Source organism: Miniopterus natalensis, chromosome 15, assembly GCF_054644295.1.
Source record: "Miniopterus natalensis isolate mMinNat1 chromosome 15, mMinNat1.hap1, whole genome shotgun sequence".
Classification (NCBI taxonomy): domain Eukaryota; kingdom Metazoa; phylum Chordata; class Mammalia; order Chiroptera; family Miniopteridae; genus Miniopterus; species Miniopterus natalensis.
Genome location: NC_142095.1, coordinates 17,406,181 through 17,421,220, shown reverse-complemented (window position 1 = coordinate 17,421,220; position 15,040 = coordinate 17,406,181). Strand labels below are relative to the sequence as shown.

General features: G+C 40.7%; 1 protein-coding gene across 1 annotated transcript in view; it reads right to left on the bottom strand.

The window, feature by feature from the left end:
* Positions 1–15,040, bottom strand: part of ZNF385D (zinc finger protein 385D) — a 240,838-nt gene that overhangs the window by 171,823 nt on the left and 53,975 nt on the right. The window contains exon 2 of the mRNA XM_016198781.2: positions 5,934–6,076. Coding sequence (XP_016054267.2) covers positions 5,934–6,076 — 143 coding nt within the window. The remainder of the gene's footprint in view (positions 1–5,933; positions 6,077–15,040) is intronic.

Genomic DNA, 15,040 nt, shown 5'->3' with positions numbered 1-15,040 from the left:
ATTTGCGGCTTTCTCAACCATACATCGTGCGAATTACCTGAATAACTGCCTCAAGTTTCCTTCACTTTTTCAGTATCGATGGAGCTTTGAAATCCTTACCAGTAACAGCAGAGCACTTCCCAACCCTCTTTGCTGAAGGACCAGCCCTCCCCCCATCAATCAGAGACTGATCCTTTTATAAAATATAATAAATTGAATTACCAGGAAAAAATAGAAAGAAAAAGACCTGCAAAATATAAGCCACAATCCTTTCTTAGCCTCAACAGATGCAAAATTGCTCTCTTAAGTAGCTACGAAAACTTCTAAATGCTGCTCCCTCTCCATCACTCTCTCTAGCTCACTGCAGACCTGTACACAGCTCTGTGAACCACACTCTGAGAAGCACTGCGTCATGAAACAAAATCGTCTTGCTGGCAAAAAGGTCTCATTCCTTTGATGAAGAGTAATGAGAAATGGCATTCACAGGGTTCTTTACATTAGTACTGGGGGTGTGGAAGGAAAACTTTCCCTAAAAAAATAGCTTGAGAAGGTTATTCTTTCATCTCAGCTGTGAAAATGGATTTCCCCACCATTATTGGCCACAGGGGAAATACAGTGACTCTCAACATTTAAGGGGCAAAGATATCACCTTGGGATGTTTGTAAAAACCCACTCATTGGGGCCCCAACACCAGACACACTGATTCGACAGACTGCCTACTATTGCTGTAGTACTTTCAATTTTTAAACACCTGTAGACGCACCTATCTGGTCATTTTGATTATACCTAGCCTCATAAACAAGGAAATGTGGATTCAGGGTTTTGCCACAGATAAAGTATTAAACACAGAACTCAAACCTTTTAGATTCTAAGTTTAGTCTAGTTTTGTTTTTTAAAATCTTATGTGTGCAAAATGTGTCTTAAGGTCTTAAAAAGCCTAAACTGCTACTGGGATAGGAATGGATTTTTTCATTTGCTACCACTTAATGTTATCTATTACCCTTCACAGTGATTGCCCACATACAACATAAACATTTCTGAAGGTGACATAACCTACCGATGCTCCACCTGTACCTTTTCGTAACTGTCCAATCGTAGCCAGAATATTATTCAAGAAAGAGCTTACTTTCTTGGAGTTAAGTCTTCTATGGAATTAATTAAATTATTTAATTAATTTGTGATTACAAGGTGCCAATGACAGCTGATTAAAGAAATTACAACTGAGGAAGATTGTCTTCCCCTCCCTCCCTACCCCCCAATACTAAGGCAGAGAACAATGTTAATGCTATTTCTCACAGAGACAGAAATTGAGAGGAAGCAGCATTTAGAAAATTTTGTAGCAACTTTAGAGAGCATCTGTTGAAGCTAAGAAAGAACTGTGGCTTGTATCTTGTATGTCTCTTTACATCACCTCCCATCTATGTGTGTCTCCTGTCTCAATTTTCCCTTTTTATAAGTCTACCATTCATAATGGCTGGGACTCACTATAACAATCTTATTTTAACTAATTACATCTTCAGTGACCCCATTTCTAAATAAGGTCACACTCTAAGGCAACGTGGGTGATTAAACTTTGGAGAAATACAAGTGAACCCATAACACGATGCTTCAGTGGTTAGCGTTCTCATGAGAAACTAAAGTTAGGGATCAGTTTTCTCTCAGTTCTGAGCTTACTAACCGTGAATCTGGAAATCTCTTAATCGTTCTAGGCTTATCAGTAAAATAAGTGTGTTGGAGTAGACACAAATGAACCCTAAAAAGCTCCTTTCATTTCTAAAATGTCTACATCTAAGTCTGAGCAGGCATCTCCAAAAAAAACCACAAAAAAAAACACCTGCTATGAGCTTACATTCTCTTGTTCAAGTCCTGTTATTTGCACCAGAACCACAGTTAGTAAGAAAGTCAGACTAGGAAACAGGTCAAATATATATTTTTTTCAAGAGCAAAGCTTCAGCTCATTATGATATTGACCGATAAAGAAAAATAAATATATAATGTCTTATGCCTCACTCTTTAGTGAGAAGACATTCATACATCAAAATATGTCTGGAAGGACAGATACAAAAGCAATTTACCCCTTTGTCACTTAAGAGAGGAGAACTGAGTGGCAGGGGAAGAGCAGTAAGGGAAAATGATTTGTTCTCTTTACATTTGAATCACAGGAAAAATGGGTTACCTGTTCAGAGTAAACAAGTATCAAAACAGAAAAATATTCATGTATTGTCCATCTGGTTAGCTTTTTATTTTCAAGCCTAGATATTCTGTATTTAAGTCATTTGGTGTTTTGGGGTCATTAGAAGTGGCCGTGACTTTTACAAACTCTGGGTTTCACAGGAACTGCAGGGCTCAGCCCAAGGCTTATATGTTTGTTTCTGTGGGAAAACATATAATGAAAGATTTCATAAGCAGATGTTTCTGAAGAGGCTTTTGCTCTATAAATATGCTACACTCGATGCATAGAACCAGCTAGCAGTCCGTGACATCTGTCTTTAAAGGACAAAGACTCAGCAGTCAATACCTTATTTACCAAGGCATTTTTCCCCACGAAAATCCCCACACCCTCTACCAGGTGTGACTTAGAAAGACAGGCTTATTTTTCGAGCCATAATTTCAACCTGGTTGACTACCTATTTTAGTGACAGCAGCAGTTGTAAAAACTTAGAGCAGTTAGTAATGTATAAACTGAATTGAATTAATATCTTTTGGAATCAAACAAATGGAAGTGTGCTTAACCCACTGTTTCTATAAGTCCATCGCTGGCTGAGGTTGGGAGAAATCTCCATACCTGGAGCAGGTAACAAAATATAGCGCCACAGAGACCAACGTCAAGAACAATTTTTGAAAGCAAAGGAGAGAGGGTCCAGAGAACAGCTTCGGTTGCTATTCCTTAAAAGCTGGCTTTAGGTAGACTACGAGATCTTAATGGTTTTATTAAGCATCTTTGTTTTATATCCACATTTGAGCTCAGATCTTACAACTGTTTTCCTTTCCCCCAGAACTGTGCTTATTTTTACAGATGTTTTGTCGTCCTTCCTGACTCACAGCCAACCCCAATGGCTGATACGCTTGTGGACGGATAACAATCAGAGATGTTCACTTATATTTTCGCGTATTTTATTTTATTTTACAGGCATATATATTTCTAAATTGCCTAAACTCTTCTGCTTCACCCTTCCCCACATGGACAGGCAATTCCATACTCATATCCTCAGAGGAGGAATATCATAGGCAGATAGTCTCTGATTGTCACAGGCACTGTTACATGAAGGTCGGATGGAGGAAGGGTGTTGGGTGACAAAGTGGTTCAACATTTTCTTGGCAAAGAAGTGAAGCAGTATGGCACATCTGGGCAGGAGAGACAACTGGCCGTCTCACAAAGCTTCTGTGCCAAAGTTGAGAGCTGGGGACCTGAAGGCCATGCTAACCAGGTACTGACCACCGTATGAATGCCTATGTGGGTAAGGAACTTGATGACCAGGGGAAGTCTCCTACCAAAAACCAGATGAATAAGCTATAGATACTTGAACCTTAGCGCACCCTGAATCAGAATTAAATTGCATTTCTCTCCAGTCTGATGGAATGAGCTCTTGCAACAGAAATAAAATCAACTCACAGATATTTAAAAAAATGTTCCATACCCCCTGAATTTGTGGATTGAGATTCACACAAGAACTCAGGCTATTACTTAGAAAGGTGCTTTATGCCTTAATTCTGAGCCTGAAGCCACCTAATTATGGCTTTCCAACCATTCCCCTCCGCTGGAAGCAAGGAGCTCAACCCAGAATAGCACTGGAAGGAAATAACCAATATGTGTAACAACAGAGCCTCTTGCCTTAAATGTAACAAATGCCAACAAAAGTCAAAATCCATTATATGAAGGGAAACAAGAAAAGAATGAAGTCAAACTTTTGTAATCAGTCAATGAACTTCCACATTCAAAATGAGAAGGGTTTATAGGCTACGGTACCTATCACTCAAATAGCGTTTGTTGTATGCTGAGCCCTGCCCTAAATGATTTAACCCACATAAGCGTATCACACACCTATAAAGCAGGTTAATTATCAGCCCCATTTTGCAGGTGAAAATATTGAGATTCATGGGAGTCATGTGACTTACCAAGGTCATATTGATTGATGGTAAGGAACAGCTCCTGTTGGAACTGGTCTAGCTACAGAATCCAGCTTGATCACCACAGAACTCTGCCTTTGCCCACAAAAGCTCAGAGATGTGAATGGTATAACCCCCAAAGGAAGAGATCATCAGGTCCACTCCCTTTATTTTAAAGAGGAGGGAGGCCGCAGTAGCAAAAGAGGTAAAGAGGTTTGCTCAGTGTCATATAACTCAGCATATCACTCATCCCTGCTTTATGACAAACAGTATTCAGTTAAATTAATCATTTTGCTTTTAATGTTTCCCAAAGGGCAAATCAGAAGTTTTAAACGCAGCCTTTTACAGACTTCCAGGAATTTTACTTCAACTGCTCTAAAGCTGACATGAGACCTGAGTGACAGGATGCCGAGTGGTCTGAGAGGCCAGCCAGGTAAAGCACCTTGATGGATCATCGATGGGGGCCTGGGAAGCAAGACTATGCCAGGAAGCCACTTAACAGAAGAGCAGACAAGATGCTCAGAGCAAGGGAACCCAGGGGACTTCAGTGTGGTCATTTAAGAATCAGGGAATTGGATGCCAGGCAATTCGTTATCTACTTTCACTGAAACACCTAGGATTAGGAACCTCTACTTTAGATATGTGAGTTCTTCATGCTATTCTATTTATGCTCCATCGATTTCAAAATAAGATTCCCATGGGAAAATCCCTCACCCCCAAAAAACCAAGGCAATCATTGTGATTCCCCCTTGCCCTTAAGCAAGGATTAGCACATAGGGTACCATCTCACTGGCATGTCCAAAGTACCCATGATAAACTTTTATTAAAGAATATAGGACCCACTACTGTCTGCTAAAGGAGAGTGCTCTAATTTGGGGCAGATTTAAAAAAATATATCCATCATGGATGCAAAATATTGCACCAAGAAATCTGTATTATTTCTATCACTGGGCATTCAGCGACCTCCCAGCTTAATCCTCTGCTTTCCTTGTGCTGACACGTCCTGTCATTGATAAGCTCAGACCTGCATTCTAACAACTGCTGAAAGCTGCCTCAGATGATATTAGACAAAAAAAAAAAAAAGGCACTTACTGGATTCTAACCTTTTCAACTCTTATTTCTATTTCTATCCTAAGAATATGCTCACTGCTCACACAAAAAAGATGATGAGGAATAGGAGAAATCTGCCGACTTAAAAAGACATGCTTTAGAGTGAAAGTAGAAGCAAGTAAGTAACTGAACTTGTGCTGCGAAGGATATTGACAAAGCTCCCCCCAAACATGGTAATTTAAGACAACTGGATCAACTGTGGCTGAGCAGGAAAACGAAGAAAAATAGAACTGATGCTACCAGAATCCTGAGCTGTTTCGAGTTAAGGAGGCAAAACCTGCTCTATACATGGAATACATCAGGGTTCTCTTTTTTAAATTAGGTAAGAAGTATCAGATTTTAAAATTAAAATAGAGGGTCCATACAGAAAAAACACGTTTAAGATTTTAGACCTGAATTCTACTTGAATTCTGATGTTCTCTCTGACAAATTCATTCCATTTTGATTAAGATATATTCTAGCAAAATAATAAAGTTGTTCGTGTTACCCAAAAAAGACACTAAAGGGGAGAGATGAACTCATGATCAACCCAATCCATTGACTCGCTCTTCATTTTTCCTTGAAGGAGCCTGGCTGCAGGGACCTCACATAACCAGGAAGGCAACTAACTTCACCGTGGCTTTCAGAGGATCACAGAATGAAAAAACCAGCAAAATACAGGCGGCGAGCGCCTCCTCCCTGGCCCCTGAGGTTCCCCAGCGCGGCTCTGGCCTAGGCAGGCCTCGGGCGGGACTTACCGCATTGAAATTGGGGAAGAGGTTGACTGCGGCGGCAGTGTCGAGGGGGAAGGGGAGAAATGGTTTAATATCCAGCGACGGCGTCAGAGGGGGGGCTGGCGGGCGAACCAGGGCTGGGAGAGCGGGGCTCTGGCATGTGCCACCTGCAGGGAAGAGAGCAAAGGGCGCAATCAGGGAAATCCAACACATCTCAAAAACAACAACAGACAAACAACACCAAGGCCCTCTTTTGAGACCAAAAGGCCAGCTTTGCGGGTCGCCGGAAAAACCAAGCCACAAAGTGAACTGACCTCGACGGGGAACTGGCCAATGAGCTGATCTGCCATTAGTTAGAGGAAACTGGCTGAGCTGCTTCCCTTTCCTCCTTGGGTTATAACTACCTGCTATGGAAGCACCAGGTGACACTTCAAACATCTCGTGCTTCCCAATATATCCATTTCCTGCCTAGAGCTCTCGGGCTGGGTCAGCAGCCCCTCCGCCAGCAGAGTCCCTTGATTCGAAAGGAGCGTCCCTCCGCCGACCCCCATCCCTCTTTGCAGACTAACTGCTGCTCAGAACAGGCCTCCGGTCTGACTGATTATTTCACAAAACTGCTCTTTTCCATCACATCCAAAACTCTGCCAGCAACACGACGTGAACCTGGCATGGAAAAAAAGAAACTTAACCACATCCAGGCAGCTGTACCTCACTGCCCGGGAGGCAACTAACAGGAAGATGAAAACCAGCGACCCCAGCTACGAGAAGAGCAACCCCCAGCGATTCAGCAACCCCGCGGCTCTGAGCCGTCAGCGACCACCTGCCTTCTTCCCAGTCGCGAGCAGGTGGACTGTAGAAGGTCACCGACGAGCAGGCAGCGGGACCTTATGTCAGCAAGGCGCCCCCTTTGCGTACAGTAGGCAGGCAACCAGCTGTTCGCAACAGAGCACACACTTTGGCCCTCCCCTCCTCCCCGCCCTTCTAGAACTCCACCCCACTCAAAGTCTGGAAGGATGGAAGCCTTGAGTTCCATCTCCCATATTTTGGTACCATTCCAAAACATCAATTTTATGTTAATTAAAGGCTGCTGAATCCTAGGGAACTTAAAATATGCGAGCATTCTTCTAATCTGAGAGGCAAGCAACAGACTGTAAAAACCTGCTGGTGAGAATCCAAGAGGCATTAGGAAAACAAAATGCAGTGGGATTTTTTTTTTGCTTTCTCACAGAAAAGAATCCTAAGAGACAGAAAAGAGAAGAGACGTTCATGCCTGTGCCATTTACTCGCCGATCACCTTGTTTGTAAAACAGAGTAGGGTGAGACCCCACATGAATGACCTTGACAGGTCTCACCGTCAGCTCTGCCAACTGTGCAGAGACCACCACGCGGCCCCCATCGACCACCTGAACACAAGGGGAGCATGCTAAAAACGATTCCCCAACGGCGAAGCCGACCCTCTGGACCAGAGGATCTGCTAACAAGGTGGGTGACTTAATACCTATAACAGAAGCCGTCAGCACAAGATTTAATTAACCGTGCTGAAAAACCATCGAGTCTCCTGCTTCCAGGTATAAAATCAGCTGGAGCCAAATTAACAAAAACAGTGTCTTCCCAACTCCTTTAAATTCTCTCTTGAAAGGTTTCTCAGAACAGCAAGGACAACAATAGCAAGTTCGAATCAGAAAACCCATTAAAATAAAAAGTAGTGCAAGTCAGGAAATAGAAGGCAGATATTAAAACAAACAGGGATAAAAGCAAAATATAACAAGTCTACATTCACCAGACCGCACCGTAAACTTATTTTATTGCCCACCTGGTAGTACAGTAAGTGTGGGTGTGTAGACTTTCTTGGAGGGGGCATCCATAAAACTCTGATGATGGGCCTGTCGTGAGTTTAGTATTGCTCAGAATTTCTCTTTTGATGAAAAGTTCGAGAACCCAAGTGAATGTGTGATCGGTGCCTCTTTACAAAGCTCAGAAGTAAAAAAAAAGTTTTGGTTGAAATCGGTGGTATGGTTTCACTCACATGTCCAAAAATAATAGCGAGCCTTGATTCATCACTTAAAATTATTTTTATTTGTGTCACGCTGTGCAAAACGTATTCATTATCTTATTGGATCCTAAAAGCTCAGAAGTTGGGTAAGGGCTAATGTAACATCACAAAGAGAGAAATACATTGATCAGCTCTTTAGCTATTTATGTTGCTCCAACAGAAACAAGAATGCTATTTATTTGGCCACCTGCTATGCAAATTATTCAGGTGTAGTGGATGCTGTGGGGTGCTCCCCACAGCCCCGTGCAGGGCTGAGGACTCGTTCCAGCTGCTGGGAGTGCTGGTAGCCAAGGACTCACACCTGAGATACTCTCCACAAACTGCCCTGGGCCAAAAGGAGCTGCTTCGCCCAAGGTCACACTGCCTCCCAAGTGGAGCCGTTGGTAGCCCCAGACAGTGACTGACTAATGCAGGGGTTTAATGGCTTCTCCCCCTTGCCTCAAGGCTGAGCAACTCTGAAACTGCATTTCAGTTTTAAGGCTCCTCGTAAGATGTAGAAGAGACTAAGGTCTCTGCTGGGATTGCGTCATGGCTCAACTTCTCCCTCTGCCCTGTCCTGTATCCCTCACTCCTTACAGATGTTCTCAAGAGCACCCGTGATAAAACCCAAGTCCATTTCCAAAAGAACATGACCTGTGACACTACGGTAGAGCAATGCATGAGTCTGAGTGAAATGTCGAGTCACTTGAAATCGACAGTGCTGATACTGAAGCAGAAAATTGAGGCCACCTCTTAAAAGTGATCTGTGACTAACATTTCTGACTTTACAATTTAGGTAAGTCCTGAACCAGTTTTCTTGTTCCAATCTGTACATGCTCAGCAGTAAGAATATTATTTGCAAATAGTGCAGAATCAAAGCCAGCAAATATAACATGTTTCGTCTGTAAAGAAGATTAAAATATGCTCCTTGAGGAAATAGTTGTTCCATTCTGCCATTTCGTAATAGAAAATATTGCATTCAAGACATGAATGCATCTTTATTACTATTTTCCTTATTATAAAATTATCTTGAAAGTAATAAATGTCAAAATACATAGAAAATGTATAGACATTTCTACAGGTTAAAAGAGTTGTTTTGTTGTTACTGTTTACAAACAGTGTTGCTTCATACATCAGAATGTCGCACTTCAGGAAATATTGATATTCTGAATTTGAGCAAAGCATTTTGAGCCTCCATGGGGGTGGGAAATTAATAAGATATAAATCTATGCCCTTTGCATATGGAACTCTGCTTATATCTAGTACCACATATTTCACAATATGCAATTTTAACTTATACAGTTTTAAGTTACATTTTAACAAATTATTCTGATTTCAGAGCAATTAATATTTCTTTGTACAGAATTTCTTATATGTCACTAAAGTCAACAAATTAAAAATATTCACTGAGTACAGAGTAGCTATTAGATACTGAGTAAGGTATTAAATAATGAAGATCAGTGACTTAAGATAAAGTGATCATCAAAGCTTGCAAAACTCTCCCTTTTTGATGCATATTTCTATTAGTTTATCTTTAGAACTTAGAATTGAAATACAGAGCAAACACTAAATATTACTTGGTTCTATTCACAACATAGCCGTGCATTCATAAAAGTACAAATTTGAGAGTTTGAAAATATACTCCAGTAACCTACTTGTTAAAAGAGTATTTGTTAACAGAGACTGAGAAAGTAAGATAAATTAAAATGTAAACTTGGAAATGTTTAACAATTTATACAGATAAGCAGGAATTCTAAATCAGTGGTTGTCAGCTAAAGCTTAGTGTATAAGAGATAATGTATATAAAGTGCCTAGCGCAGTGTCTAGCCAATTGGCGCTCACTAAGTTGGGCATGTGTGTGTGTGTGTGTGTGCGTATTTTTTCTTTTAAATTTATCTTTATTGTTGAAAATATTACAGATGCTCCCCCTTTTCCCCCCATTGACCCCCTCCACTCTGCTCCCACCCCCCAGGCCTTCACGGCACTATTGCCTGTGTCCTTGGGATTATGCATATAAATTCTTTGGTTAATCTCTTCCCCAGAGTATTGTGCTAAGCAAAATAAAGCCAGTCAGAGAAAGACAAGTATCACATGATCTCCATTATATGTGGAATCTAATGAACAAAATAGGCATTATTTTTAATGCCTAATAAATTCCAAAGGAACCATTTAGGTCGGTCCAGGCTCAAATCCGGGCTCTCTGAAAGCAGTCAAGCAAGAAAATCTTAAAAGAAACTTCAAATTCTTCACTTTATTTTGAATACTGCAGAAAGAGACTCTTTACAATAAGAGGCTACTTTGTAAATCAGTATTTGGAAATATTCCTTGAGAACGGAATAATGTTCTCTCCAGAGCAGAACACTCTTAACCTTGAATTTCTGCACGTGACTCATTCAGAGTTCATCAAATAGTCATACAGCCACAGACTTTCTGTCTGATGGCTTAACCTACTACTTAATCTTCCATTTTCAAAAATGACAAAACCAAAGTTCAAAATAATCAGGGGTGCCGATGTTAAGTAATTATGTCAGTGTGTGCTTTAGGTATGCGACTCATATCTGTGTGTGTGTGTGTGTGTGTGTATGTAGATTTTATAAGTATATATATTTATAAGTATACATAAAATTTACACTTACAAAAAGCAGCAAAATCCATGACTTACTGATGGGAGAAATAATTTCTATAGTATGTTCTTCTTTAACCATCAATTAAATTATATATATATATTTTTAATAGTGAGTTATTATTAAATTACAAAACTACTCAGAATATTCATACCTAACCAAAAAACATTTAGAGCATTTATATAACATCAATTCCTAAGTACTTACATGCAAAGCAATGAATTTCATACACAGTAAAAGACTGCTCACATCCACTCCCAACTATTTCAGTTAGAATTTGCCATATCCATTGTGGGAGGGAGGGAGGGAGAGGCACACTAGCAATTCTGGGGTCTATGTGATAGTGGAAATAAGAAATTTAGATCTGACACTATAAATAGGAAGTCGAAAAGAAAGTTTGGATTTAGAGCATGAAGGCAAAACTTTCTCTGATACAAAACACTGACCACGGAGTGCTATAGTTAGTAAAACTGGCCAGCCAGGGTGGGTAGGAGTGATTGTAAAGAATATAGCTAAATTTTATGAATCTACTCAGTAATTGGCATGAGCTAGGACTGCTATCCCTTTAATTCCTTTAAATGTACGATAACTCTGCCAGGTATCTATTTAAATACCCAATTCACAAACTCAAGGTCAAGGCTCTATGTAGCAAAATATGTTACCTAAAATCACACAGGTAACAAATGGCATTTAATGGGAACCTGAGTGAACCTAACAATTTTCAATGCACTGATGCAAAATAGCTTTTAAATTAAAACAACAAGAACAAACAAACAATATAACAACAAAGACTCTAAAAAGTCAGTTTTGTCATATTAAGCAAGCCAGCTTTCCTGCACCCAGAATGTAATGCGTTAAAATCATAAACCTTATGAGAACTTTTTAATACGGTTCAAAAAAAGAAGAGACACACGGCTTGTAAAGGAGATGATAAAAGGATATTCAGTATTTATCACCAATATTTATCCACCATGGGAACATGCTGGCACTGCCTTTTATTTGAGAAAGGATCCAGAAAGACACGCATATCATATCCAACATGTTTCAAAGCCCTTGACTTTACATTCTTTAACATCTACTCCACAAATCAGAAAAACAAATGTGGGTTCGTTGTACTCCTGTGTGTGGCTGCCTCTCAAATACTCAAGGTTGCTGATCGGGGATTAGAGTGATTATAATGGGTGGGGTGTTACCATTTTTTTGTTCCTTAACTAGGGAAACTATATGTTTACCATGCTTCCTTAAACCTCAGTGATCCAAACTCCCATTAGCTCCTGTCCTTGCTTCAATGCTGTTCCAACTGATCAAACCAGAAACATATTTTGAGATGAAATTTGAATTCTGTGTGACTTGGTCACAAGTGTCCTTTTGCTTTTGAAGTTCCCTCTCTGTTTTGGAGTGTTGATCCACCTACTAGGTTTTGGAAAGTCAATCCAGACCTCAGGAATAAGGTCCCCACTGGCTTCAAGTGACTTGCTCTGGGCAGGTCAATTCCAATGTTAAAGTTAGGTCTGATCACCAGGGGCAAGCTGGCAGCACTGAGTCACACAGGAAGGCGTCTGCTGTCTCAGACGCCCTGCTCCTGACCACAGAGCGCAATGAGGTAAGAATGGAACAATGAGTCAGGGCAACTGGAGCACCATTCTGGAAACACTGGTTCAAAACCATTTGCCCGGATCAACGGTCAGTGACTTGATTTTCACCCGTGAAAGAAAACACGTGTCAGTGACCCACATTTTCTGTTGTCCAAATGCTTTATTTATTCATTTTAAGTGGTGGTATTTACATATTCCAGTAAGTCACCCCAAAATTCATTTTGGAAGACAGCTGAGCAGGTTAAACTAGCCCGGCTGGTGTGGCTCAGTGGTTGAGCATCAACTTATGAACCAGGAGGTCAGGGTTTAATTCCAGGTCAGGGCACATGCCCAGATTGCGGGCTCGATCCCCAGTGGGGGGCATGCAGGTGGCAGCTGATCAATGACACTCTCATCATTGATGTTTCTATTTCTCTCTCCCTCTCCATTCCTCTCTCTGAAATCAATAAAAAATATATTTTTAAAAAAAGTTAGGCTAACAAATATTGTTTTCTCTGTCACTGTCATTGAAGGCATGACCAAAGCCAAAATACTGCTATTATCTACTTGCCAATGTCTTGAGTGAAGTCTTTATTAGAACAGTGGAGTCCCTCACTTGTGTAACCAAGTTTCAAGACAATTTCTGGTGCCTGGGAGACACTGGAGAAGATTCTGTTACAAATGCCAGAGTAAGTTTTAGTCATCTAACCCAAAATATCCCTCTGTACTTCAGCCCCTCTCCCGAATAATGCATAAACCAGGACAAGTACTTCCTCATAGGAAACAGAAATCGGCGCCAGTGAATGGAAAAATGTAAAATTCCTCTCAAGAGGAATTTCCCAGGGTTTAATTATTTAATCACAAAATCAATTATAACTAATAAAAAAAGGTGCCCTAGTGCTGAGCTGTCCAATATGGTAGTCATTAGCCATATGTAGGTATTTTAAATTAAAATTAAGTAAAATTTCAAATCCAGTTTCTCAGTCACACTAGCCACATTTCAAAGGCTCAATGGCCACATGGAGCTAGAAGCTACCACGTTGAATACTGCAGTTAAAAATAATTTTCATCATTGCAGAAGCTTCTATTGGACACTACAGTGTCAGTGAAAAACCAATTCTCACACGACAAGTAATTTACAGGTAAGGTGCCTGATACAGTCTGTTTCAGGATGCACTGCAGATAGGAGAGGAAGTCTTGCTTTCTCCTGGGTCATTTTCCTAATAGCTTTCCCAGAGCCAAACATGGACACTGGCAGACTCGGCTGGGCTCGAGAAAGGATTAGTCATCCATTCCAAGAGAAGACAATGACCAATCTATGAATCTTCATGTGTGATCAATGATAATAATACTCAAAGGGCTACCTAATTTAAAACACTGTTAATGCTGAAATCAATATTAATGAATAATGAGTGTTTTGGATACCACATCTTCAAAGGAAGGATGCCAAAAGGGGCAATCGTGGGGTAAATGGATGTTTATTAATATCTGATACTCCTTGAGAGTGCTATCAAAAAGCTTTTATTTCACCCAAGTGTGTCACAGCCTAGTCTCACTAATAGCCAAGTGTTTAAATCCAGCTAATACAGGTAGTTAAACCTGCCAAGCTACGACTGCCTCTCAGGGTAATTTTGCCATAACATCTAGGCTTTAGTCATCTCACTCATTAAAGAGCAAAAAAGATCCTGAAGCCTTGTTACATGGTCTGGTTCTTCCATCACCTCTGCCTTTCGATTGGGACTTGCCTGCATGATCTTCTCTATGCCAATAGAACTGGCATGCAGTTCCTCCATAGCCTGAGAAATAACTTCCTTTCCCATGTTTTATTCCACATGGTAACTGTGTTATATTCTTTGCTTTACCTGTGCAGGCACTAAATGTGATCTAAGGTATTCATGAAACATTTCCTGAGCTTAGTTGCCTATGGTTTTCCCAGTGCACCAAGGTGAGTCAGGCAAGACCCACAAAAATTATGGAGTACCTTCCTTTATCTCACTTAATTGTTCTTATTGTGTAGATGGTGAGGCTATTGGTTGAGATAGAAAACACCAGAGGAAGAGCTGGTCTAAGAGAAGACGACAAGCTAAGTTTTTGACATAATGAGTCTGAGGTGTAAGTGGAAATGTGCCTCTTGGATAAGCGGGTCTAGAGCTTGGAGGACAGTTCTGAGCAGACTTCATTCAGAGTAGGCACTGGAGGGGAGTCATCAGGTAGGCACTGAAATCATGAACAGGAAAAAGATTTCCTTGGGAAAGTGTAGAACAAAGAGAACAGAACTTAAGCCTTGAGGATCCTTAGAGAGAGAAGAAAACTGACAACAGGCAAAAGAGCAAAAAAGGGGTGGGGGAGGAGAGAGTGTGATGGCCCAGAGAAAAAAGGGACAGACTGTTCAGAAAAGGAAGGAGTGGTCAACATTGCCTAAGGCTGCCTGCAGCTGCAAAGGGATCAAGTAAGATAGCAACATCTGTTAGATCTGAAGTCTTGGAGAGTTTTGGTGACTTTTATGAGTCATCTAAGTGCAGTCATTTAAGGTGATAACATCAAAGAGGAGCCACTTTTGAGAAGGATCAGGGACGGAGCAGAGATTCAGAATGGAGACTAGTGGAGAAAATTATTCTGAAAAATTTGACTGGGAAGGAAAAGTAGAGTAGGGCACCACAGTTATGGGTAAATATATTTTATTTTTAAAAATGTATTTTTATTGTTGAAAGTATTACAGAGACGTCCCCCCTTTTTTCCCCAATGCTCCCTTCCATCCCGCATCCACCCCGCCCCCAGGCCTTCATCACACAGTTGTCTGTGTCCATGGGTTATGCATATATACATATAATTTCTAAAGGCATGGAAAGGAACTGATTCAATCCAGAATATCTAAAATAGCTCATTCTTGGAATGGTAAGA